The 27,541-nt window shown below is 53.0% G+C and overlaps 1 protein-coding gene across 22 annotated transcripts in view; it reads left to right on the top strand.

The window, feature by feature from the left end:
* The window catches only part of NCOR2 (nuclear receptor corepressor 2), a 233,181-nt gene that overhangs the window by 84,117 nt on the left and 121,523 nt on the right, over positions 1–27,541 (top strand). For all 22 annotated transcript variants that reach the window (XM_061142080.1, XM_061142085.1, XM_061142082.1 and 19 more), the window contains exons 4-7: positions 1,736–1,913; positions 9,076–9,255; positions 13,680–13,793; positions 21,852–21,908. In XM_061142080.1, the coding sequence (XP_060998063.1) occupies positions 1,736–1,913; positions 9,076–9,255; positions 13,680–13,793; positions 21,852–21,908 (529 nt within the window). The remainder of the gene's footprint in view (positions 1–1,735; positions 1,914–9,075; positions 9,256–13,679; positions 13,794–21,851; positions 21,909–27,541) is intronic.

Genomic DNA, 27,541 nt, shown 5'->3' with positions numbered 1-27,541 from the left:
TGAGTCTTCTTCCATTCTTCAGCTGGCGGACGAGGTCCTCTGGGCCTGCCTTGCCTTTGTGAAATCCAGGTGGGAGGGAGCAGGCCATGTGGCAGGTGGGGACCCAGCAGGGGCAGAGCTGAGGCTGTCAGGACAGGCCAGAGCCCTGAGAGAACCTGAAGATGCCTGAGACAGTAATAGCACTCATCGCCAAGAGTCCTGGGCTTTTTGTTGTTGTGCCTTGTGGCTTGTGGGATCTCAGGTTCCCAACCAGGGACTAAATCCAGGCCACACAGTGAAAGCCCAGAATCTTAACCATTAGGCCACCAGGGAACTCCTGAGAGTCTTGAGCTTCTAACTCGTGATGAACTATTGTAGGCTGTGGCTGCCCACATGCACCTAGACAGACAGCCTTGCCCGCAGGGAGCCCATGGTCTTAGCAGGGGAGATACAGCAAACACACAGGATGACTTTAAAATGGGGCAGGTGACTTGTTTCCTACTGGGCCGGGAAGGGCTGCTATTTGGCTGGAGTGGCTGGGAAAGGCCTCTCCGGGGAGAGACACCTGGCACTAAGTAGCCAGTCATTCAGAGAGCCATTTGGAGAGGGGTGACCAACCATTCAGAGAGCAGGGTGAAGGCATTTCAGGTGATGGGAATAGCATGTGCAAAAGCCCAGAGAGGGGGATGTCCTTGGAATATTCCAGAAAGGCAAAGAGGTCGGGTGGCTGTGGTGAACAGGTGATTGGGGGTCCGGAGGGTAAACTTCGCAGAAACCAATGGGAGGGTTTCGAGCTTTGCTAGGCAGGGAGACGGCTGTTAGGAGGAGATGCCCCGGGAACTGAAACAGGAAGGGGAAGAGCTAACATGGAAAGAAAGAGCTGGTGGGGTGGGGGTGTGTGTGGGTGTGGGTGTGTTTTCCAGCCTAGCCAGCGCAAAGACCCTGGGGCAGGAATGCAGCAGGCAAGGTGAACAGGGGCCAGATCGGGCAGGGCCTGAGGGTGGGGGGAAATGCATCTGGATTCTTGTTCTGAGTTTATTGGGGGAAAAAAGGCATGAACTTGAAAATTGTTTCAGCAGGGGCAGCATTTGGACTGTCTGGTCAGCAGCAGTGGCTGGAGGTGGACACTAGGAGTCCTGGGTTTGCTGTGTGTGCTCAGGCAAGGACATGTCCTCTCTGGGCCAGTTTCCTTCTTGGTCCACTAGGGAGGAGGGTTAAGGAAAATTAGTCACGAGTGATTAGGCTGGACAGCTCCTATCTCTGCGAAAGACTGCTGGGCTGAGTTGATAAGGGGGCAAGGCCAGGTTGAACAGCCAGAGTGCTGGGATCGACTAGTGATGATCAGCTCTGGGTGAGTGATGTGCAAATAGCATCATGTGTGTTAACATCTGTGTTAGACCCACAGTGTTTTTCAGACTTCCCCTATGAATCACCCAGGATCTTGTTTGAATGCAGAATAAGATTCAGCAGTTGGGGTAGGACTCAAAAGACTGTGTATTTGTAACCAGCCTCAAGAGGGGCTGATGCTACTGCTCTGGGGACCACACTCAGGGAGCAGGCAGTCACCAGGACCTTCTCTTGCTATAAACGTTGTCAGTGAATGCTGACTCGGAGGAAGACAAATCTGTTTTTGAGTCCTGCCTCGCTGTGTGCCCTTGAGCAGATGGACACTCCTTGCAGGGTGGAAGAGGGTGTGGCTCATGGCCGTGCTTAGCAAGGAGGGCAGCAGATGTGATGTCATGTGGCCCCCCCACAGGTCCCAGGAGCTTCACCTGCGACCCGAGTCCCACTCATACCTGCCTGAGCTGGGCAAGTCAGAGATGGAGTTCCTGGAGAGCAAGCGCCCTCGCCTGGAGCTCCTGCCCGACCCTCTGCTACGGCCCTCGCCCCTGCTGGCCGCTGGCCAGCCTGGGGGCTCCGAGGACCTGTCCAAGGTAAGGCTTGGCCCCCAGCTGGGAGCTCCTCCGAGGATTTGGGTGGTGCTGCGATTGGGCGGAATGCAAGGGAACGGGTGGGTGTGTCAGGCTGGGAGGAGGGACTGAACACCGGGTGTGCAGAGGCTGGGCAGCGACAGGAGGGTCTAGGGATGAGCTTGGCTCCGTGGGCTGTTTCTTGACTGGAGAGGGACGTCTCCCCCACCCCCGTTTTCCACCCCCAAGTGTTTCCCGCCCTTGGGGACCATAGTGCCCTGGAGGGCTCTTGCATTTCACTCTTCTTCAAACAGAGAGTCGAGCTGAGATGGAGGGGGAGAATGTGCATAGATTAAGTGTCCATAGTTTGCTGCTGGGAGAGGTTTTCTGCCATTCCAGTGAACCTCAGGACTGACCTCTAGAAGCTTATTTGGTCTCCATCTAAATGGAGGGATCGCAGCCAGTGGTTCAGATGCTTCTGTCTCCCAGGGTCACCCAGCTGCCTCAGAAGCTGTCATTTCCCTGTCACTGCCTAGGGTGCAACAGGGACCGAGGCCAGGTGACATGCTTGTCCTTGGCCGGCTGCACGATGGATGTCCTTTCTGCACGTGCTGAGCAGTGTCATCATGGTCTTTCATGACCGCGGGGACACACATTAGCTCATTAACGGCTGCCCAGCTGCTGAGTGAGGTCAGTGCTCTTCTTACTGCAGCCTCAGCGGGAGTGGGTGGGGACTGGGAGCCAGGCCAGGGGAGGGAAGTGGTCCACTCGGACCTGCTGGATCTTCTTCTCTGCCTGACACTGGATGGGATTGAATGGTGAGATTTCAGGCTGAGGCAGGTTCCTTAATAGGGGGACTGGCAGGAAATGGGGTTCCTGGGTTGGTCATGATGATGATGATAAACTAACACGGATGGAGGTCTCTGCCTGTGGGCCGGGTATACATGAGTGTCAATTCCATTGTGCCATCTCAGCTGGATGAAGACTGATCTGCGATCATCTTTCTAAAATGTATATATTTTTATTGGGCTGCTCTGGGTCTTAGTTGTGGCATGTGGGATCTTTAGTTTCAATGTGTGGGATCTAATTCCCTGACTAGGGATTGGACTCATGCCCCCTGCATTGGGAGCACAGTCTTAGCTGCTGGACTACTTGGGAAGTTCCTATAATCACTTTTTATATAGGGGACCCCAGGCTGAGAGAGCCACAGTCCCCAGAATGTGGGAAGTGGGCACTGAAGCCCACGTGGCCCAGGTCTGCCCCGTGTGCTGTCCGTGTTTTGGGCTGTCCCTCTGGTCCTTCGAACCTACCATCCTGCCATCCCCTTGTTAGCATCCTCCTCTTAGATTCCATGACTCCTCAGCCTCCTGGGAGGGATGTTGCTATTGGAAAAGCTGTTCCCTGAAGGGGAGCAGGGCGTGTGTGACGGGGGACACAGGGCCACACTAGGGAGGCTTGATGTCCTCCTGGAGGGACTGGAGCCCCAATTGGGTCATGTGCCTGTGCTCACATCTGGTTCTGCCTGGAGAATGGGCTGATGCGGGTCTCTGGCCAGCCCCCAGAGGCCTGCCCCATGGCTTTGCAGAACTGGGCTCCAAGCCCTCAGGCCTTCAGGTCCTTCTGAGGGTCTCCGGGCCTGACAGGGGCTCTGTGAGTCCTTCTGCTTATCCCTCTCCTTCTTAGAGTGCCCTGGGGTGCTTCCTCTCCTTCTGTGAGTCTTTCTCAGTCTCTGCTTCTGTCTCTGTCTCTCTGTCTCTCTGTCCCTGTGTCTCTGTCTTTCTCTGCCTGGATGTGTGTGTGTATCTGTGTGTCTCTCTGTTTCTCTCTCTCTCTGTTTCTTCCCTTCCTGGACCCCATGGGTGCGGGGGAGTGATGGGCCCAGTGTTAGGGCCTGGCTGGACCAACTCCTGTAATTGCTCCAGGCTGTTAAGAGCATTTGGAAAGTATGAGCGCATTTTGGGCAAGGGAAGAAGCCAGGGGAGAAACACAACTCTGAAGGAGTTCAGATGTTTTTTGCGTCTGCTGTGTGGAATTTAGCTGGATGCGTGAGACAGGAATTTGATGGGATTTTTTTTTTTTTTTTTTTTTTTAAAACAGCACTGCCCCTTTCCCCTCTGGCTGTGTTCCTTTTTCATATAAAAATGTTCTGTTTTATAATGCTTCCCTGCCCTCGAGCCTCTGGAGTCCTGTGGCATCAGAGGCTTCCTGTGAAATTCATCAAACTTGGTTCTGGGGACTTTAGAATCATCACAAACGGTACCATTTCTGAAAGTCTCTTTGTCTGTTGGGGCCCTGTTGGCTGAAAGGGACAGAAAACCCAGGCAAAACTGGCTTAAGCAGGAGTTCTGGCTCATATAACTGAAATCCCAGCATCATTGGCTTCAGGCACAGCTTGATCCAGGTGACATGTCCCTGGGTTCCTGTCTCTGTCCATTTCTTGGCTCTGCCATCTTGCATGTGGTCTTGTTAACAAGAAGGCAATTTGAAATTCCAGGCCTTCCTCTTCCCACATTCAAGGTCAACAAAAAGAGCTTTCCCTGTGTTTCCACATTTCCAGACCAGAGCTGTTTATCTCCCTGCCTTTGGGTAAGCCCCTGCCTGTCCTGGAATCCATCATGGTGACTGGCGGAGTGGACTGTGGGTGCCCAAGCCTGGCCCTGCCCTTTCCTGGGTCTGAGACAGAGCAGGCGGAGGCCCAAGGGGTCCTCTCCAGCTCTCAAGGCTTTTGCTTACCTCTGTGTCTGTAATTTTACATAATGAGCTTTTCTGTTCCATGTTGGCCTGAATTTTTATGCCAAGGGCATCTGACGGGGAAAATGGTGCCAACTGCTACCTAGCGACTGGTGAGGGTATTGGATTGTTATTTTCCTCCTGCGGGTTTGGACTGAAATGAAGGCCAGCCGCCATCGGGAGAACCATCTGGAGGCCCAGTAGCCGGGCTCCCCCAGTCTCATTCCTGGAAAACTCAGCACCGCAGAAAGCACTCTTTGCCCTCTGGTGTGCATCTTCTATTCAGATGGAGGGGAAATTCACATAACATGAAATTAAGCATGTTGAAGCGAGCAATTCAGTGGCGTTTAGTACATTCACGGAGTTGTGCACCATCTCTGTCTAGTTCCAGAGAATTTTCATCATCCCAGAAAGGTACCATGACCCATCAACAGCCACTGCCTCCTCCCCAGCCCCTGGCAACCACCCGTCGACTTTCTGTCTCTATGGATTTACGAGTTCTGGACACTTCGTATCAATGGGACCATCCGATATGTGGCCTTTTATGCCTGGCTTCTCTCACTCAGCATCATGTTCTTAAGGTTCATCTGTGTTGTACCATGGGTCTGTACGTCACTCGTTTTTACGGCTGAATCACATTCTATTATATGGAGAGACCACACTTTGTCAGTTGATGGACCCATCTGTGTAGTTGTGCTGAGAATAAAAGCTAAGCCCACACCTTGAGGAAGAAACCATTGAAGAAGACAGCTTTTCCCCATCAAGAATTTGAGAAAAAGTTTCCAACAATTTTTCCAATAGTTCCTGGTCATTGCCAATTGCTTCATCCAACTGCTCTGCTGCCCTTGTCAGCTTTGGGGACGGAAATCTTTTTCCTCATGACATTTTATTAAAAATTTTTTAAATTTCTTTATTTGGCTGCCTGGGCTCTGCGTTGCAGCGTGTGTGCTCTTTATTGCAGTGTGTAGGCTTCTGTAGTTGTGGGGTGCGGGCTTAGCTGCCCGGAGGCATGTGGGATCTTACTTTCCCAACCAGGGATCGAATGCAAGCCCCCTGTGTTGGAAGGCAGATTCTTTACCACTGGACCACCATTCCCGCTCATGTCATTTTGAGAATTATCCCCGAATTAGATGAACTGTTTTGGGGTGTCCTGGCCCCGAAAGCCTCCTGTCCACAGTCCTCATTCTCACCCTGCTTCTCTCCCTCCCTTCTTGGTCCTGGTGGAAGATCAGAGCGAGGCAGGAGAGATGTTTCCTACAGCAGGTAATAGGACTGGGGTTTGGGAACCATGTCACCAAAACCTTTCATCTCAAGAACCCTGAGGAATGATTGAGGCTATTGGGGGAAGACCAGCCAAGTGCCGTGGCGCACAGAGGGAAGGGGCAAAGCTCAGATAAGGGCTGGGGGTGGGGGCATGGATGGTCAGTCTGATATGAGGTGGCACTCAGGTAGAGTCCTGAGAGGGCACAGCTGGTACAAAGGCCCAGAGTTGCCAGGGTACGTGAGCGGCTTCTGGTTTGGCATCTGTGGGGTCAGATACCTGCAGTCCCTGTGTCCCCCAGCTCGTCCCTCCTACTGGGGAGCAGTTACACACACACACCCTTTCTGAGTATTTCTCTAGAGGTTGTTTAATTCCGTGCACAGTTTTGCTTCTAATTCAGGGAGTCGTGGACCCTGGGAGGGACCTCGCTCTTGCTTTCCTGCCCAGCCACGTGGTTCCGAGGGATGAATGAATGTGTGGTGGAGACCTTGTTTCTGCTGTAGGAGCCCCTGCCACCTGGTTGTGTACTCTGCCTGCTTCTGGAGAGTTCTGATTGAGGCCTGGTCTCTCCCATCCTGAGCCCTCCAAGCCAAGGCTCTATCACTTTGTGACTGGTGACCTCAGGCATGTCGTTGAACCTCACTGGATCTTTGGTTTCATCTGGAAAATGGGGAAAACTGTACTTCCACTTCCAGTGTGGGCTGCAACCACTATGTGAGTTAAGAGCATAGCGAGCTCCAATCCTGGCCCTCAGCTTGGGTTTATAAATAAAGTTTTATTGGTACCCAGCCATGCCCGTTCCTCGGTATCCTGTCTTTGACTGCTTTCCCACTGCAATGATAGGTGAGTGCTTGGAACACAGACTGATCTGCAAAGACTGAAGTGTTTTTACACCTGGCTGTTTATAGAAAGTGTGCTGACTGCTGGCTTAGAACCATGCCAAGACCTGTGCCTGCCAGTTCCTTGTTCTCTCATCTGTGCTATGGGGATGCAGTGGCAGCCCCCTGGGAGAACCACAGTCAGAGTTGAGTGGAATGCCTGGTTCGGTTTCCTGAGTGTCCCTGAGGAGGGCCACATCAGAGCCCTGTTAGGGCCACAATGGGCCCTGTAAAGGACTTGGGACCTCTTCTGCCTTTTCCCCAAGGGTTCTGGGTGTGTGGAGGACCTGAGAGTCTCGACACCTGCTCTCCCCCATGTCTCAGATGGAAATGATAAGGCCACAGTGATCCCCAGACCTTTGGTCCCTGTGGGCTTCAGTGGGGTCTGTGTGTGTAGGACCGAGACTCCAAAGACAGAAAGGGTGGACTTAAGATGGCACCAGAGGGCTTCCCTGGTGGCTCAAATGGTAAAGAATCTGCCTGCAATGCAGGAGACCTGGGTTCAATTCCTGTGTCGGGAAGATCCCCTGGAGAAGAGAATGGCAACCCCTTCAGTATTCTTACCTGGAGAATCCCATGGACAGAGGAGCCTGGCGGGCTACAGTCCACGGGGTCGCAACAAGTCGAACACGAGTGAGCAACTAACATACACATAAGATGGCACAGCCCCTGCTCAACTCGAGCTGGAGGGTGGGGGGAGCGTGGCGCTTGGCAGCCCTGGGGCTGCAGTTGTCCCTGGGAATAATGTGTCCTCTGTCCTCCGGGCTGCAGCTGCTGTGGGGGTGGGGAGGCAGCCGCCCGGAGCTTCTCCTGGGGCCTCTTCTGCCAGCAGCTGCCGGCTTGGCCTTGAGGATGGCACAGGGCAGGGGCCAGGTTTTGGGGAGGACGGCTCCAGCCAGCGCCTGTGGAGTCCTGAGAGTGCGCCAGGCTCTGAGCTGAGCGCTCTGCGCATAGGTACTCATTCAAGCCTCACAGCAGCCAGAAAGTGGGGAATGGTCCCATTGTACAGATGAGGAAATGGAGGCAGGTGATAGGCTTGTGGTCACGATGATCCTGGGTGGGGATTTGAACCCAGGGCCACATAGGTGAGTGCTCTGGGGGCAAGGACTGGGTTTTATTTTATATCCTCCTCATTGTGCTCCCAGCAACCTTGGATACTCAATAAACTTTCACTAGTGGAATGGAGCCACTGACTCCCTTGTTTGCTTAACACATTTTTGTTTTGTTTTTATTTTTGGCCACACCGTCTGGCTTGTGGGATTTTATTTCCCTGACCAGGGATTGAACCCAGGCCCTCGGCAGTGAAAGTGTGAAGTCCTAACCACTGGGCCACCAGGGAATTCCCAAGTTGTATTTTTTGTTTTTTTTTTTTTTTTAGCACATTTTGGAAAATGACTTCATTACACAGAAAGTAGCAGTCAGTGAAGGAAAAGCAGAACACTGGTAAATAAAAAGAAGTAGGAAGGAGGGTGGGATGAATTGGGAGATTAGGATTGACATATGTATACTACCATGTGTAAAAGAGATAACTAGTGGAAACCTACTGTATAGTACAGGGAGCTCAACCCAGTGCTTTTTGATGACCTAGAGGGGTGGGATGGGGGGTGGAGGTGAGAGGGAGGTCCAAGATGGAGGGGATATATATATATATCTGATTCACTTATTGTACCACAGAAACTAATGCAACACTATAAAGGCAAGTAGTACCTTAGTTTACAAAAAAGAAAGTGAAAATATCCCCCTTTTCTCCCACTACACCAGTAAATACTTTTGACATCTCTGTTTCCCATTCTTACAGTTTTCCTGTGTGTTTGTGTATATCTTCTACAAAATCAGATTTGTACCGTGTACGATATTCTGTAACTTGCTCATTTGGACTGAGAATCGTGAATACGTGTTTGTGGAGGGTCAACTGAGGCCAGGCCTTGGGTATTAAGAGGTTGTGGGTTTTGATGCCAGTTCTCGAGAAGTTTGATCTGGAGGGAGGACACAGACAGGGTAACAGGGTAGGAGAGAGGTGTGTAATGAGAAAAGGGAAGAGGGAGGCCTTGCAGGGAGGTCTGGAAAACTTGCATGTAGGAAGATAGATAGGATCTGAACTTCGGAGAAGGCCAGGGAGGGAACATCTGGCACGGGACCAGTGAGGGCAAAGGCGGGGAGGTGGGATCAGCAAGCAACCTCATGTCTGGGATGTTGGGGCCGGCACAACAGAGGCCGGGTGTGTTGGTTCCTGAAGTCATGGCTGGAAACCTTCAGTGTATTGGGGGTGGGGGTGCCTCCTGTCCTGATCCCAGGCCTGTTTTTTTCTCCCCTGCAGGACCGCAGCCTGACAGGCAAGCTGGAGCCGGTGTCTCCTCCCAGCCCCCCGCATGCTGACCCTGAGCTGGAGCTGGTACCCCCACGGCTCTCTAAGGAGGAGCTGATCCAGAACATGGACCGGGTGGACCGGGAGATCACCATGGTGGAGCAGCAGATCTCCAAACTGAAGAAGAAGCAGGTGTGGGTGGGGGAATGGTGGATATCAGTTTCTGATCCAACAGCAGCTATGGCTGAGAAGATAACATAGTAGTAATTGCAGTTGTTAACGAGTGCTGAACACTGCCTGTGTGCTGAGTCGTTTTTATGCCCTTTGTGTTTATTGGACAGGAGAGCTGTTTTGTGTGGTGCTGTCTACTGGAACTCCCTAATGGAAATGTTCTGGATCTGCCCTGTCCAAAATGGTAGCCACTACCCATATGTGCCTAGTGCATCTGAGGAACTGAATATTTAATTTTGTTTAATTTGAATTAAATGAGATGTACACTTGGATAACCAAATGTGCCTTCTGTACTGGATGGCACAGGAATGAACAGCTGTGGGGTGGGCAGTTGATTCTCTGTGCCTCCCTTTCCTCATTTATAATGTAAAGGAAAATTTCACATGATTCTGGCCCTGGCTCTGGAATCTGGATGAGCTGGACCTCCTATCTCTGCCTCGGAGCATTCACCTCTCTGAGCCTCAGTTTGCTTGTCTGTAAAATGGGCACAGACATGACACTACCTCATAGGGTTGTGAGGAAGGGACAGAGTCATGTGATGAAAAGAAATCATCATTGTCATTGAAATCAAGGAAAAGTTGACATAAAGAAGAATAATGTAAATTTTATAATTTTATTTTTACCTTTTCTTGGCTCTTCTGCTTCTCTCTCTGGCATCTTCAGGTGTCTGCTCAAATGTTCCCTCCACAGAGGAGACCCTCCCTGACCTTTATAGGAGTCCTCATCCCCACCCATTCTTTATCCTGGAGGTCAGCAAATCCAGCCAGATGTGGCTCAATGCTTATTTTTGTAAATAAAGCCTTATTGGCACACAGCCACATCCAATTGTTTACACATCGTCTGTGGCTGCTTTTATGATACAACCGCAGAGCTGGATGGTCACAAAAGAGACTGTGTGGCCAGCAAAGCCCAAGATATTTACTTTCTGGGCCTTTATATGAAGTTGGCCAATCTCGTCACCCTGCTGAATGGTGTCACCATTTGAACGAATGTATAGTTTGTTTTGTGACATTGTGGTCTTCTCATGACTACAGTGTAAAAGCAGGGTTTCTTTTTTCTTTTTAACTTGTATTTATTTATTTAATTTAGTTTTCGATTGTGCTGGGTCTTTGTTGCTACATTCAGGCTTTCTCTAGTTGCAGTGAATGGAAGGCTACTCTCTCATTGTGGTGTGCAGGCTTCTCACTGCGGTGGCTTCTCCCGTTGCAGAGCACAGGCTCGAGGGTGCATGGGCTTCAGTAGTTGTGGTGCCTGATGCTTAGTTGCTCCACGGCATGTGAAATCTTCCTGGAGCAGGGATTGAGCCCGTGTCTCCTGCATTAGCAGGCAGATTCTCAACCACTGGACCACCAGGGAAGTCCAAAAGCAGGGTTCTTGTCTCCTGTTCCCTGCTGTGCTCCTAGCAACATTGGCACAGAGTAGGTGCTCCTTAAAAACTGTGGATTGAGTCACTGTGACACCTGTCTTGACCCTGGGGGAAGCAGGGTCATACCTGATTCCCTCCAGGTAAGATGCATGGGCTCCATGACGGATCTAAGGGCTCATTCTGGCCACCATAGGCACTGGAAGGAAGGCTAGTGAGATGCTTCCTGGAGGCCAATTTAGGGCAGTGTGACAGGCTTTGAAAGTTATATAGGGGGAGGGGAGCATTGATTCCAAGAGACCCTGGGACTGTCGCTCGCCTGGGGGCACCTGAGGATGGTCCAGCAGCCTGGCCAGTCAGTGAGGCTTGGCCAACTGCAGGAAGTGGGTGGGTTTCCAGGATGGCAATACACCATGTGGGGAGGCCGGGCCCTGATTGGAGTCAGCAGTTATTGCCAAGGCCAGCGGAGTGCTGGGCCTTTAGGTCCCCCAGGCCTGTCTTTGGGGTGAGGCTGAAGCTACAGGCCATGTGCACACGTCTGTGACTAAGGCTGGAAGCCAGATGGCCCAGGGCAGCCCTTGGTAGCCAGATTAAAAAAATAAAAATTCCATTTTGGGCAATTTTTCTTTTTTAAATAAAATTCACAAAACATAAAATGACTCTTTGTAAAGTGAACAATTCAGCGGCATTTAGTCCATTCACAGCGTTGTACGGGCACCCATCCTATCTAGTTCCAAGACATTTTCATGACCTCAAAAGAAGACCCCTGTGCACACTAGCAGCCACTCCCTTTCTCCCTGCCCCAGCAGCCATTAATCTGCTTTCTGTCTGCGGATTTGTCTGGACATTTCCTGTAAATGAACCAAACACTATTTGGCCTCTTCTGTCTGGCGTCTTTCACTCAGTATCATGTCTTCAGGGTTCATCCATGTTGCAGCCTTTGCCAGCACTTCATTCCCTTTGTTGCCAGTATCCCACTGTACGGATAGATGGTCCACGGTTGTTAATTCGTTCATCAGTTGGTGGACATTTAGGTTGTCTCCAGCTTTTGACTATCGTGAATAGTGCTGCTATGAGCTTTTGTGTTCATGTTTCTGTTTGAGCACCTGTTTTCAGTTCTTTGGCTCTGTATCTAGGGATGAAATTTCTAGGTCCTACAGTAACTCTGTGTTTAATTTTTAGTGCCTCAGGGAGGGTCCCCTTCACTGATTGGTGAGAATCTTCTTCCGGGCCATGCATGCCTTCCATTTCTTGGCTTAGTTTCTTTCACACTTTTTGGAGGGATTTCAATGTTTTTCTGAGGGCTGGTTGTCCTTCTGAAAGCCACCACTAGGGGTCACTGTGGGACTGAGGCAGCTTGGCTCAACCAGCCTGGCTTCAGACTTTCTGCATGGCCCCCTCTTGGCTGTATTTTTGAGTTCATAATGGTTTGCTTCATGGTCATGGACAGGATGTGTGAGCCTTATGAGCAAAGAACAGTGTTCTCATCTCCCTCAAGATGCCCTGTCAGACTATTCCCCGGGCATTGGCCTCCTTTGTGACCCTGGGCCAGTGTCTTAAACTCTCTGGTTTTTGCTTTGCCCTTTTGGTATAAAGCAGATAACAGCATGCAGGGAGTTTTTTATGGTGTTTGGAGGAGGGGGGTCCAGTATGAAGACCACAGTGCAGATGACAATGATAATAATGATGATGAGAAGCTGCTCATTAGGTGCTGAGTGCTTTGTGTGCACCAGCTCATTTAATCCTCATATCAACTCTCTAGGATAGAACCTTTTATTATCCCCATTTTCCAGATGAGAAAAGTGAGGCTTGGGGGAGTTCAGCAACTTCTCAAGGTTATATAGCAAGTAAATATAAGTATATAATAAGCAAGCAGTTAAGTCCCCTGCATATGAACGAGTTCCATTCCAAAAGCACATTCCTAAGTCCAATTTGTACCTAAGTCCAACAGAGTTACACAGGCTTCCCTGGTAGCTCAGCTGGTAAAGAATCCACCTGCAATGTGGGAGACCCTGGTTCAATCCCTGGGTTGGAAAGATCCTCTGGAGTAGGGATAGGCTACCCACTCCAGTTTTCTTGGGCTTCCCTGGTGCCTCAGACAGTAAAGAGTCTGCCTGCTATGTGGGAGACCTGGGTTTGGTCCCCTGGAGAAGGGAATGGCCACCCACTCCAATATTCTTGCCTGGAGAATTTCATGGACAGAGGAGCCTGGCAGGCTGCAGTCCACGGGGTCACAAAGAGTTGGGCACAACTGAGTGACTTTCACTATGAACAACTAACTCTGAACCAACAGTTAGCCTAGGTATCCAACTAACACAATTGGGTATATGGTCCTGTACTGTAATAGGTTTATAATACTTTTTACACAAATAATACATGAAAAACAAACACAAAAAATAACCATTTGTAATCTTATAGGACCTTGAAAATTACAGTAATTACATAACAAACAGCTGGCATACAGGGGCATGCTTGCATCTTTGAAAGTCTGCAACTCAAAGGTTCTTATGTAGGAGACTTACTGTCATAGAAATAGGGTTCCAGTATGGACAGTTTGGCTCCAGAGTCTCCATAGCCTCTTCTGAGGATGATGGTGCATGTGTTGGTAATGATGGATAATGGGTCACTTTCAGTGAGCCCCCAGTCTGACTGTACATAAATTAACTCATCCAGGAGGCACGGCCAAGAGACCCACTTTACAGATGAGAGAACTGAGGCACAGCGGGGTTAAACTGCTTGCTAATACTCACCTAGCTGGTAAATCCCCAAGGCTGAACTTACACCCAGGTAGGCTGGCAGCAGAGTCTGGAGCCAGCCCTGGTCGGGCCCTTCCCTGTGGGAACTGGGGCCTCTCCAGGGCTTGGAGTCCCTGCGGGTGACTCAGAGGAAATGGTTAGCAGCCTGACTTCCTGTGTGGGGCCACCAGCCTGGCTGAACGGGGGGCCGCCCCCGCTGTTGGGGGAGCTGCCTCTCCTTCCGCCTGCCGGCGTGCTCACCACTACACTCTCCCCGCTCCCCACAGCAACAGCTGGAAGAGGAGGCCGCCAAGCCGCCGGAGCCCGAGAAGCCCGTGTCACCACCACCCATCGAGTCTAAGCATCGCAGCCTGGTGCAGATCATCTACGACGAGAACCGGGTATGCCCCGTCCTGTCCTTCGTGGCCCCTGCCCCACCTTCTCCTGCTTGCCCTGTGCTGGCCACCAGGTGGGAGGCAGGTGTCACTGTGAAGGGTCTGACTCTCCCGGGGCCTCAGTGTTCCCATCTGTGAAATGGGCGTCTCTTGTGACCACCCTCCCACAGATCTGGGTTTGTGAGTAGGAGGGGGAATGGGTAGCCAGTGGAGACCCATCTTGGTGTGGCTGTGGTTTGGACCGTGGCTGGCCTGTGGGATGCAAATGAAAATCCAGGCATTAGGTCATAGGAGAGCTTCAGGGGCTAATTGATCAGTGAGGGGGATGGGCAATCACTTAGGTACTCAGAAGAAATTCCTGTAATGCAAAGACAGTAGTAACATTATTTGTCATAACAGCAACATTAGTTGAACAGCTCCTTCTTTTCGGGTGATGGGCAAAGTTTTTTTACATAGCAGTCCTCAGAGAGTAGGTATGGTGATTGTTTCCAATTAACACAGGGAGAAACTGAGGCCCAGAGACATTAAGTGACTTGTCTAAAGTCACACAGCTGGGAAGTGATGGGCCTGAGATTTGAACCCGTGAGCTGTCAGATCCCAGGGCCTTATTTGTTGACATTGGCCTCTGTTTACACTGAGCCCTGGAAAGGGCTATTGGGATGGTTGAACATAGAATCTGTAGCAGACTGTGGAGCCTCCTAGGGATCTGTGGAGGGCAGCTGTTGGGAAGGGGCTCAGGGTACCCAAAGCAGAGTATCTCCTGGGGGGCTGAACCCCCAGGCTGGAGCTGCACTGAAGTGGAATCTGGTATCTGGTGAGGTGGTGAGCTCCCCATTTTTCCCAATCAAACCACTAAGAGCTCAGCTTCAATGATTTGCAGTTGACTCTTCAAATGTGCTCAGGGCCTGTGGATGTTGAGTCCCCTCCTTGATTTTACAGGAGAGGAAACTGAGGCACAGAGAGGGGTTGTTCCTTGTCTGTGGTCATACAGTGAAGTGTGACAGATGGACTCCTATGATTCCCCCTTCTCCCGTCCTTGGCTTCTGGCCATGCTTCCCAGCTGCCTCTGCTATGAGATTTGCCCCTGGCTGCTGGATCAGTGCTCAGAGTCCAGGCAGGGGCTGGAGAGTCCATGGTGTCCCATGGCCTGGATGGTTAACTCTAGAGCCTGGGAACATGTGGTTGGTACCTGTGGCTATAGCTCCAGGCAGGAAACTATTGGATCAACTGGTTTGGCTATGCCATCACCTCTTGAAGCTGCAATAGATGCAGGATGAGACTGAACTTGCTGGGAGCCTGGAAACTATGTGCTGGGCCTGTCAGGGCTGGTCACCTCTCACACCCTGGCTTCCTACCCAATTAACACCAGTAACGATCACAGTGATAGGAGAGCTAAAGGAACTGTGTGTTCTTTGGCCAGATGTCCTAGGTTCAGATCCCATCTCTACCATTTTCTGGCTCTGTGACCTTGGGCATATTTCTTAAGCCTCCCTGTAACCCATCTCCCTCACCAGTGAAATGATGATAATTATAGCACCTACCTTGTACCAGAGTGTGGGGATTAAATAAGTTCGTTATGTAGCATCCTTGGAACATTGCCTGCCATCATATAGGTGCTAAGCTGGTGCTATTAATTGTTATCATCATTGTTCTTCTCTTCTTGTTATTGTTTACATTTTGCATGATTTCACTGAATCCTCTCCAGACCTGTATAAGATAGGTACTATTATTCTGTTTTACTCATAAAGAAACCATGGCTCAGAGAGGGAAAATGACCTACCTGAGGTTGCACAGCAAGTGAGTTTTGAGCCTGGGGATCAGAGCCAAGAATGAATTGGCTCCAAGAGGCTGTGGCAGAGGGGTCAAAGGCAGAGCTCCTGGAGCTGTCACCCTCCCTGATCTTCGGATGGTATTGTCCTCTCCTCACCCCAACAGCACCTCAGGCTGGGGACTTTATGCCCATTTATGCTGATTTCATCTTGATGGGGTCCTGACAGTAAGTGAAAGACACTGGCTTTCCCCCAGCCACCCACCCCATATTTTCAGATGAGGAAATAGAAACTCTGGGTAATTTCCCCAAGGCCTTAAAGGTAGTAAGTGGCAGACTGGGACTCAAACCCTAAATCCTGAGTTTCTGAGAGCAGCCCCCTGCCTGGCAAGGTCAGGTGCTCTGGATGCATCACACTTTCCTGTTCATTCATTCATTTATTCACTCATTCAACAGCTGTGTAACTGAACGTCTGCTCTGGGCCTGCCACTGTTCCAGGCACTGGGGGCCCAGCAGGGACCCTGGCCTCCTGTCCACTCACAGTGGCTTTCTGATGGAGGAGATATAACCACACTGAAACCACTCCCCCTGCCCCCCAGGCACACCATGGGTCTGAAGACTTTGCCCCACCTTGTCCAAGTCCCTCTTTCTTTGCTTTCATCTACCCCCACCCCTTGCTCCAGCCTCATGACCCTTGTACTTCCTTGAACACTCAGGCATGTTTCTGCCTCAGGGCCTTTGCACTGACTGGGTCCTCTGCCTGGAGCTCCTTTTCCCCTGTTGGGCTGTCTCTCTCTCACTCCTTCAGCTGTTTGCTCAAATGTCCCCTTTTCGGCCAAGGTCCATTTTGACCCTCTGTTTAATCCTCAAAAACTTCAGTAGCTCCTCTCCCTGGCTTTAATTGTCCCCACTGGACATAATTTATATTTTGTTTGTTTATTGTGAATAGAGGCCCCATGAGGGTGAGGATTCTTTTTTTCCCAGCTGTATCTCCAGCGCCTGGCACACAGTAGGTGCTTATTAAGTATCTGTTGAACAGATGAATGAATGCCAGAGAGGTGGGAGACTTTCCCCCCAAAGAGTCCTCTAGTTTTGGGTGGGACTGGCCTGTGTCCCCATTGGAGGTTGGTGGGGGTCCCCCTACCTGGGCCAAGCCTCAGGGGCTGGAGGCCGGGTGGGCAGGAGCAGTCAGGACTTACTGCCCCTTGGGGGATCAGTCGGATTAAATTTTAATCCTCCTTCCTTCTCTGCGGGTTCCTCTGAGAGGCGGACACAAGGGTCTATCTCTAAATGCCACGCCGGCTGGAAAACGCGGCTTCCTGCCGGGCAGAGCCTGCCTGGCTCTTCTGCAGGCTGGACTCAGGTTCATTATCCATTCGGGGCACATGGACCAGGCGCCAGCATGCATGGGGGAAGCTGCCTGTGTGGGTGGGGCTGGGCAGGTGCACACAGATGGCAGAGCAGGAGGCAGGGTTGCTGCAGGCCCCAAGGGGCAGGAACGGGCAGGGCGGGCAGGGCCGGGATTGGGAAAGGCTTCTTGGAAGCAGTGGGTGGGCCATCGACCCGAGGAGGGCCTTCTGTGGGGGCTGCAGCACAGGTGGAGGCTCACAGAGAGGACGGGCTCTCGTTTGATCTTCAAAGGGAATGTGTAGGGGCGGGAGGTAGAGGTCTGGCGGGTGTGGGAAGAGGCTCACACTTTGAGTTTGGGTACAACAAACACACACACAGCACTAGTGAAGGATGTTTACACATCCTTATACAAATAAGGGACAATTTGCATGGTGCTGGCACTGTAGGAGTTCAGGGCAGTGGGCAATCCAGACAGACTTCCTGGAAGTGACTGGAGCTAGGTCTGCACAAATGGGCACCACTGGGAAAAAGTAGAAGGATACTTCCAGTGGAGAAGATGACAGCCTGTTCCAAAGATGGTGAGGAGGCAGAATTCACGGAGGCAGGGCCCTCCGATTGCTAAGGGATGAGGAGGAAATCAGAGAGTAAGAACCAAGTCCTTTTTTGTCTTAGATTTTAAGCATCTTCCTAGTAAAGTGTGTATACAGTGTGGTTAGGACTAAGCTGGACAAAGATGAATACTTCTATCAGTAATAACCAAGAATGTGAAGCATTTTGTAGAGCATTTTGGGGATCCAGGCACCCTAATGCCCAGCTTCAGACTCCCTGCCCCCTCGAGTTGTGATAGGGGTGTCCCAGGCTGAGCCCCGCCTCTACCTCTGTCTCTGTCCATCATAACTAGCCCTGGAGTCCAAGGCTTCCTCCAGATTCCTGTGCACGTAGAGACTGATGTGCTCTTGAGTTTGTTAACACGAGCCCATGAATTCTGCCTCAGCACTCGGTCATTTCCGTCCCGCACCTGGAAGGGCTCTGGATGGGGTGTTTAGGCTGCAGTTACAGATAAGAAGCTGAGCCTGGGGGGAGGGGTAACTGCTCCCCTGAAATGCTGCAGCACTTGGCAGGTGGACGTGGTGTGGAGGGGAGGGTGGTGCAGCCTGGAGTGGGGTGCGGGGGGTCCCAGACTTCCTGGGTGGCTGGGTGGGTATTTCCTGGTGCTGCCTTCTCTCTGCAGAAGAGGAGGGTGAGGCTTGGAGCTCAGGCTGGAGGAGCTAGAATGGGGGCTTCAAGGGGCGGGGGGCTGGCCAGGGGTCTGGTCAGGGTGCGACTCTGGCCCTCCTGCTCAGGAACTGGAACTATGTGTGTTTGGGGGGAGCAGTTCATGTGTGCATGTGTGTGAGCACATGTGTAATAGTGGACAGTTGTTTTCATGTGTGCAAATTGTGTGTTGGAGACATCTTGCGGGGGTCACGTGTGCACTTGTACCCCACACAGGTATGTGTTTGTTTACGTGGGCAGACCTACTGAAGGCTGTGTGTGTGTGTGTGCATGCACGTGCGCACGCCTTTGTGTGACTCAGCATGTGTGAGGCGTGTGATTCCTGTGCATTTGTATGTCTGTGCACGTGTGTGTGTTCGAGTGGGATGACTCTGTGTGGATACACGTGTTTGAGTCAACACGTGTTTGAGTCAGCACGTGTAGGGCTGAAGTGACTTGCTGAGGGTTCAAGCAGAGCGGACTCCCAGATGTGGGTCCCTGATGGACCCCGCCTGGGGGAGGGACCCCGTAGGCAGGACATCCAGCCCCATCCTGACCACCCCAGCTCGCTGGAAACTACCTAGCAAATTCCCAATGGCACCCTCTCCCCACTGCCCCCACCACCCTGCCCCTGCAAACTGGACCAGAGAGGCTGGGAGCCGGGATGTGCAGCATGAGGTGGAAGAAGCGCCCCCGGGAAGATGTGAGGAGGTGGGCCTGCCTGTCCCAGCCTTCATCGGCTACTTTAGCTGGGTGACCCCAGCCTCGGCTTCCTTGTGTGTAATTGGGGCTGATGCTAGAAGTTTCTACCATGAGTACCTGCAGGAATCCAAAGGGACAGGGCTTACAAGGGATCCAGGCCTGGCACGGATAGGGGGTCACCTGGTGTGAGCCGTGGCCTTGTCGTTATTGTTGACAGCCATAATAACAGCTAGCCCTTACCTAGTGCTCCCCACATGCCAGATCCTGATTTTAGCTCTGATTTTAGCTTGGAATGTGTGTCGATTCATTTAAGTCTCAACAGCTGTGTGGGGCTGTGCTGCTCTTGTCCCCATTTTGTAGATGAGGAAACTGAGGCTCGGAGGCGCTGAAGGGACTTGTCCAGGACCACACAGCCGGCACGTGGATCAGAGCCCAGTCCGGCTACCCGTGTAGCCTTGCTATTGACCACCCTGCTGTGGTGTCCTGTGTTCCAGCGTTGCGGCATCTTTAGGACTGCTCCATGATAGGTTGTTTTTTTTCTTCCCCGCTGGGTGACCTTTTGGAAACTGAGTTGTCTTAAAAAGGCCCCAGGGCTGCTCAGGGCTTCAGTGCAGAGCCTGGGGGAAGGCCTGTTAGGGACCAAAGGTGCTCTCACACCGGCTGTGTGACGGGAGAGTTGGCTGCCCTGGGCTGTGCCCCGTCACCTGGGCTCCCTGGGGCTTTGGAAGGTCAGGAAGGGTCTCCTCCCTGCTCTCTTCCGCAGGGGCTGCAGGAAGGCCCCTCCCCAGGTACTTGTGTTCCTGAGACAGTGAGAATGTGGTAGAAGATGGTATCCTCCCTGGTTCATCGGACACAGGCTTCCTGAGGCCCTGTATGGGGTCTGAGACCCGGGCCCAGGGATATGATGTGGCAGTTCTAGTGTCCACTCGCTCCAGCCCTGCCCTTCCTGTGTTTGACATCACCTCTTTGTCCCAATGGGCAGTTGCCCATCTCACAGAGCCTCATGAATATGCACAAACTCCTATTCATTCCTCAAAACCCGACTGTGTATCCCTCCTTTTACCTTTCTGGAGAGAGTGACTCTGAGCCACTTAATGACTCCCACATATACCTCACGTACCCTTCCTGCCTGAGCGTACTAACCTGCCATCACTGCTCATGACTTACTGCCCACTAGCCTTAGTTTATTGCAGATAGAGACCAAATAGTATTCGTTTTGTTTCATGCTGTGGTGCTTAATACAGAGTGGCTGCTCAAATATTTGGGGAAGCTACCCTGTCCTCTCGCCACCCTATACCCAGTCCTTCTGGTCCAGCTAGGGAATTCTTCCATCTTTGGTTCCCCATCGCTAACAGTTTCTGGCTTTGTGACGTGACCAGGGCTGGGGTGGTCTGCGGTGACTGCCAGACTGGTACCTGCCACAACTCAAAGAAGATGCGGGACCTAAGTCTAGTGGAGGCCCTGGATAGGACCGGCTCTTGTCTTTCTCCCTTCTTGGAGCCTAGAGATCAGAAGAAAGACTTCTTATACTATTTTCCTGGGCCTCAGTTTCATCATCTATAAAATGGGGGTACTTCTATCTCCCTGACTCCATGTTATGTGTGATTCAAATACTAATAATGCATGCCATGTACCCAATGCTTGACTCAGTAGGTTCTCAATGAAATGGCTTTCATTAATAATAATCATCTGCACCCACCACCTCCCACCCGCAAGATTTTCTGGCCCCCAGCCACACTCTGAGGCTGCTGCTCTCAGGGTTCTGGCTTTGCACAAAGGGGGCCAAGATCATGGCTTGTTCTTGGGTGGGCTGGGCCCAGGGCTCTAGGCAGAGCCGTCCTCGGTGCCAGCTTGAGCCCACCTACATACCTGCCCTCTGTCACCGGGGCTGGGGGAGGGGTGAGGCTGGCCCTCAGCACGCCTCCTCCCTGCTGTGACACCTGGGCCTCCAATTCTGTTGTCAGCCGTGTCCTCCAGGGCTCTGGGTCACACCCGTTTGGTGGGTCTAGATTGGGGGATCACTGGGGGAACCTTTTGATCTAATGATGGTGCATTGCTTGGCCTGTCTTCCCAGTCCATGCTGAGTCCTGGCTGGTCTCCCTGAGTTGGGCTGAGTCATGAGCACCCAGCCTGTCCTGGGTCACGGGAGGGTCTCAGATCTCCCATGTGTGCGCTGTGGGCACCCCAATTTCCATTTGATAGAGACACCCCCCGAAGCCACCTTTCCCAGCTCTGTGCCCACCCCATCCCCCAGCTGGCCCAGCCAAGCAGGCCCTGTGGTCCCAGAACTGGGGGCCTGGCCCAGACATAACGTCCACCTTTATGGTCAGGGTTCAGCCTGTTGAATTCGCAGTCACCTAGCCCCTTCTGCCGTATGTTCCTGTTTTCCTAATAAGTCCCGAGTTGTGAGTGGGGAGGGAGGCGGGGAGGCCCCAGGGCAGCTCAGAAGTAGTCACATGATTGTGAAATAGAAGAATCCTAGAAAGGGTATCTTCCCCACGCCTCTATCTCACCCTCTCTCCCCCGCCTCCTCCCCCCTCACTGGCGGCACCAGCTCCGAGGTAATTGGAGACACCCAGCTGGCTTCCAGGCTTCCAAGGCAGAGGAAGGCATCTCGAGGCCTGGCTGGGGATCTGTGCCCACCCCGGGCCCTGGTCGGGGGGGGCGTTGAGCTGGGGGCTTCGGGGGAGCCCGCACCAGAGAACAGGGTGTGTTTGTTCGAATCGAAACTTGGCGGGCTTGCCAGGGCTGCTGTGGGGATGCTCAGGCCTCTCTGTGTTGGTCTCCAGCCCAGGGAGGGCTGGCGAGGGGGACCTTCCCCGCCCCCCACACCCGCCCCTGGGGCCTGGATGGGCGTGCTGGACTGGGCAGCTGCTTGGTGTTCCAGGAGGAGGCCTCTATTTATAATCCGTTCTCTGTGTGTGTGTGTGTGCGTGCGCGTTGGGTGTCTTATTTTTTTTTAATTCTTCCTCTTCTCCGTCCCCCTGCAGAAGAAGGCCGAGGCTGCACATCGGATTCTGGAAGGCCTGGGGCCCCAGGTGGAGCTGGTGAGCTGGGGAACAGGGTGGGGTGCTCTGGGAAGTTGGGGGGGGGTAGCTGGAGAGGTGGACAGGGCGGCAGGTGGGTGTGGAGGCAAGGAGGAAGTTGTCTGTTGCCAAGTGCTGCCCTGTCCTCTGGAGGAGGCAGGAAATCCACCCTTTGATAAGAGGGACAGGCAGATAACAGTGGGCAGGTGGGCCGGGCCGCGCTGGGGGTGAGGTGGGGATGTGTAGTCCTCCGGCTTTGCTCCCAAGCCCGGCCAGTCAAGCTGCAAGATTGATAAGTTGGAGTCCAGGCCATGTGGTCTGGCTGATTGCGGAAAGCCCGTGCTCTGGGCCAGGTGATCTGGGTCCAACTCCCAGGTCTGTTACTTTGTAGCTGTGTGACCTGAGCAGGTGTCTTAACTTCTCTGTGCCCTGTTTCCTCACCTGTAAACTGGGACAAATAATAGCACATACCCATTAGTGAAGATGAGCCATACACCTTTTTGTCAAGCCCTGAACACACCACCCCTTAGACAGTAAGCGTGGAGTGTTAGTTGTTGTTAGTATTACCATTGTCAGTGTCATTTTGCTGATGGGAAGATGCCAGGTCAGCAGCAGAGCCTAGAAGCAGACCCAGGCCTCTTCTCTCTCAGGCACCTGTCACCCTCTGTGTCACCAAGGATAGGAAGCACGGGAGTGTGGAAACTCCTGGCCGGGGGTTTTGGAGTCCTGGGAGAGATGACCAGAGCTCCTGCCTGCCCGGGACCAGTGTCCCATGGCGTGGGTGGGTGCAGAGATGTGGGGGGCAGCACGAGGGACACGCCTGCTGGATGGTATGAGGGTCTCTGTGTGTGTGTACCGGCTGGGGGGGCAGAAATAAAGTTTTGTGCATCTGGAGCCTAATTTTAAATCTGGCCCCACCTTGTGTTTGCTGCATGGCTTTGGGAAAAGGACTCAGTCTTCTCATCTGTGAAATGGGGACGCTGTGGATCTTGATGAGGGACCAATGAAGTCGTGTGCAGAAAAGGCTCGCTGGCACAGCACCTGGCCCACGGCGGGCACTCGGCGTTGTGGTTGCCTCAGAGGGTGGAACTGTTGTCCCTGGAGTTTTTTCTGCAGTGGCAGCTGCTCCTCAGCCTGGGGGGCCGGCTGCTGATGGGCTACTGTGGAGCTGTGAGCAGCTGGCCTCTTCCTGTCCCCAGGTCCTTGCAGGGGGCAGAGCCAGACAGGGAGTTGGGTGGGGGTAAGGGCTCCTATGGCTCAAGGACAGGGCCCAGTGCTCCTCCTGCAGTGGGTGACAAGCTCCCAGCCTGAGCTCTTGCTTCCCGTTGGGCATGCTTTCTGAGATGTCTCTCACAGCCTCTTTTTAAAAAAGCTTTTAAGTAGCTTTATTGAGATGTAATCCACGTGCCATACAGTTCTCCCATTTAAAGAGTACAATTCAGTGGTTTTTAGTATGTTAGCAGATGTGTGTGAGCGTCTCCACAATTGACTTGAGAACATTTCACCCTCTCAGAAAGAACTCTGTTCCCTGAACTATCACCTCCTTATCTTCCCCCTCCTCGCCTCCCACCCCTTCCCCCTCCAACCACCAATCCGCCTTCTGTCTCTATGGATTTGCCTGTTCTGAACATTTCATATCAGTGGAATCAGACAACACGTGGCCTTTTGTGCTTGGCTTCTCTCACTCAGCTTCCTGTTTTTAAGTGCTTGTGTCTTGGTTGCCTCATTCCTTTTTATGGCTGAATTGTATTCCATTGTATGGATGGACCACATTTAGTTTATCCTTTTAGCCATTGATGGGCCTTTAGGTTGATTTTGCTTTTGGCCATTATAAATGAATCGCTGTGAACATAAACATACAGATTTCCGTGTGGATATGTGTTTCCCTTTTTCTTGGGTGGATATTTAAGCCTGGACCTGCTGAAAGTGAAAGTGTTAGTCCCTCACTCATGTCCGACTCTCTGCGACCCCATGGACTGTAGCTGACAGGCTCCTGTGTCCATGGGATTCCCCAGGCAAGAGTACTGGAGTGGGTTGCCATTCCCTTCTCCAGGGGGTCTTTCCGACCCAGGGATCGAACCTGGGTCTCCCACATTGCAGGCAGCTTCTTTACTGTCTCATCCACCCAGCTGGATCATATTCATTCTGTGTTTAACCTCTTGAGGAATTAATTGCCAGATGATTTTCAATCCATCGCTCCACCATTTTCCATCCCCACCAGTCAGCTGCTGTTCACCTTGGTTCCCCTTTTCTTGCCAGGGGGGCTCCAGGACTAGATTTGGCCCCTCAACCATTTCTAGACCTGGAGGCCCTTCCTTTCCCTCCTGACTTAATTACTCCCGGGGTCTCCTGAGTAGGCAGGGTGGGCCTAAAGGGATATCCCTGGGTCGGGAGGCCTGAGGAATTCCGCCGAGAACAGCAGGGTGTCTGTGGGCCTCACAATCTCGTTGATTCTTTCCTGGGTCTTTGAGGGAGAGGATGTCGTCCTCTGCTTGGGGTTCTCAGAGACGAGGCTCCCTCAAGGCTGGTGGCACAGCAGGCGGAGGTCTGGAGTGATTGGGGGGGCTGTGTGGCTGTCACTGGAGTCCTTTTGAAGTCCATAGGCTCTTGACTCGGTGGCCTTCAGGGGGGCTGGAGAGGGGACTCGTGCTGACAGAGCACCTACCTTGTCAGGCCTTGTGGAGATGTCACCATCCATTTTCTAGGTGGGGCTCAGAGAGGGCAGTGCCTTGCCCAGGGTCACACAGCAAGAGATGAGGTGGGGAGGTGTGCTGAGCCCAGCCAATTCCTCACAGGTCTGCCCTCTGTCTTGGGTACCACAAGGCCCGAGTGGCCAGAGGTATCCTCCAAGCAGAGGCAGCTCAGAGGAACACTCTTTGCAGAGAGCTGCTTCGTGCTACGCAGGAGTCCTGTCTCAGGCTGGGAAGGGGGTCCTGGTGCTGCTGACCCCGGGTCTCAGGTCACTGGGTAGCACCACTGGGGAGTCCAGTTCCCCGGGGGTCTCTCCCATCTGCAGCCAGGAAGCAGCCAGCCGAGGAAGACAGTGACCTGGGGGGAGTCCTGGGCCCTGCAGAAACGTGCGTGGGCAAGAGAGATAACAGCGCGGGCAGCTCCGAGCGGGGCTTGGCCCTCCACCCCTGCGCCCTGGGGACCAGGCCTGGCCCAGAGGAAGGGGCAGCCCAGCCCCCACCTCCTCTCCATACCGCTCTGAGTCACTGGTTTCCTTCCTGTTCAGAGGTGTTATTTTAAGAATGCGGTGTCACCAGAGGACCTAGGGCCAGCGCTGACTCTTCCTTTCTAGCACCTCGTCCACCTGGTTCTTCTCGGCCACCCGCCGGCTGCCTGCCCTCAGGCCTCAGGGGGAGCCCCTTCCTTCTCCCCAAGACCTAGCTCCTCTTTCTTAGTCATTTCTGTCCCAGGCCTTCCAGTCTGGCACATCCTCCACTGTGTGCTCTCTTTCTCCCTCCTGAATCAGCTGTGCCCCCATTTCTAGAGGAGGAAATGCAGGCGTGGAGGGGGTGGGCCTTCCTATCGGAACCCCAGCTGCTCCCCCACTCCCGCCCTGCCTTGCTCCTCTGGGGTCCGGGCCAGGGATTTCCCCTCCTAAATCTTTTTTGTTGTTGTTGTTCAGTTTATTATTATTATTCTTGGCTGCGTTGGGTATTTGTTGTTGCGGGCAGCCTTTCTCTAGTTGCGATGCGCGGGCTTCTCACGGCGCTGGCGTCTCTTGTTGCGGAGCACCGACTCTAGGCGCCCGGGCCTCAGTAGTTGTGGCAAGCGGGCTTAGTCCCGCTGTGGAATCTTCCCCGACCAGGGATTGAACCTGTGTCTCCTGCACTGGCAGGCGGATTCTTAACCACTGAACCACCAGGAAAAGTCCCACCTCTTTGGTCTTGGGTCGCCCTGGCAACAGGTGAAACCTGGATGGTAGCAGAGAAAGCTGTGTGGGTGTGAAGGCCAAGGTGGCCTCATGGACAAGGCTGAAGGCCATGCCTCCCAGGACGGAAGCGGGTCTTCCCTGGCCTTGTGCAGCCCCCTGTGGGTGGTGAGGAGGGGCCCTGGGGGGAACCCCCACCTCTGGCCCTGCCCCCTCCCCCCAGCAGTGTACCAGCCAAAGTTGCCTTGTGATCCTTCCTCACTCCCACGACCGGGCAACGAATAGCCTCCTGAGGCCAGAGTGTTTCCTTCCTGCCCAGGTCTGTTTATCTCAGAGTGCCCAGCGAGTGTGCCTCCTTGGAGGACAGCCCCTCTGGTCAGAAGCAGCACACCCCATGGTGTTCTCTGACTTTTCCTGGCCTCTTGCTGAAGGCCACCTGGAGGGGCAGAGTGCTGTGTCCTTGTCTTATCCAGCAGGGCTGGAGGGTGAAAGTGATCCCTTCCCTGCGGGTTTGGTGGGTCAGAGGTGGGCTGGGACCCCACTGCCCTCCCGGAAGTCTGTCTCCTCTTTTCTGGCCCATCCCATCATGTAGAAACGGGCCACCCCCCTGCCTCTCACCCCCAGCCCATCACTGGCACCTGGGGTCTCTCTATGTTGTCCTTCAGCCCTTCCTGGCCTCCTTAGACTGTGGAGACTGCCATCTTTAAAAGCAAAATAAGGCAGTTGAGTCACCAAATCTGACACTTCCTGGGCTTCTCGAAAGCCCTATAAGGTAGTTCCTGTTTGCTCTATGCCCATTTTCCAGATGAGGACGCTGAGGCCCTGACTGTTGAAGGCATAAGCTGACAGTTAGCAACAGGAGCGCCATCACTTAAATTGGGACCCATCTTCTCCCCGAAGTGAACATGTAAGGCATGCCCACTCCCGCCAAGCTTGTGTTTTATTAGCTTGTGGAGAACATAAAAGACCTGATGCAGAGTCACCCGCGATTAAGCACAGCATTTAATGCCCTGGAATTAAGCACAGGCATCTTTGTAGGACTCCTTGCCGTCCCGAGATGTGGGCTGTCAGTCGTGTGCAGTGAGGTGTTAACCTCCTCTGGTTGGGAAGTTCTGCACTGAGTCTGACCGTGGTCTCTCCTGCTGCCCTGCTGTTCAGATACACAGAGTGGGGGTGGGGAAACCTTCTTGATTAGAGCCAAGCACCTGGAAGAGCAGCTGACCCAGCGTGGGGGGAGATGGCCTGTGCCAGCCATGGGGCAACATCTCCATCCTGCGGGGAGTAGCTGAGCTTGGGGCCTGGAATTGCCTGAGGAATGGCGAATTGTCCTCAGCCAAGGCTGTCCATGGAGGTCAGGAGGCCTGTCTCTGGGGAAATGACAGGTTGGACCTGTGCCATGCTGCTTGGGGGTGGTCCCCATCAGCTGGGATGACGCCAGGAGGTGTGTTCAGCTCCATCTTCAGGGGCTGGTTCAAGGGCAGGGCCTGATATGCCATCATCCCTCACCTCAGGGCCCTACCCCGAGGCTTCAGGACACCACATCTCCATCTTCGCCTGCCCAGCCTGGCCCATCACCCTCTGTACCTGAGTCTTGTACCACTGTCATCCATGGCTGCCTGTGTGGGTGTGTGAGACAGAGAGAGGGAAGGCAGTGAGAGGGATAGGAAGAGAGGCCAACACAGAGAGACATACGGGAGGAGACGCACAGAGGAGGGTACAGGCAGAGAAGGGTAAACCCCTCCCTCCAGGGCTGGAGCCGAGAGGTGGGAGTCAGGTA

The sequence above is a fragment of the Dama dama genome, chromosome 5 (assembly GCF_033118175.1).
Source record: "Dama dama isolate Ldn47 chromosome 5, ASM3311817v1, whole genome shotgun sequence".
Taxonomy (NCBI): Eukaryota; Metazoa; Chordata; class Mammalia; order Artiodactyla; family Cervidae; genus Dama; species Dama dama.
The sequence above is the reverse complement of the archived record's forward strand: the minus strand, read 5'-3'. Positions and strand labels throughout refer to the sequence as shown.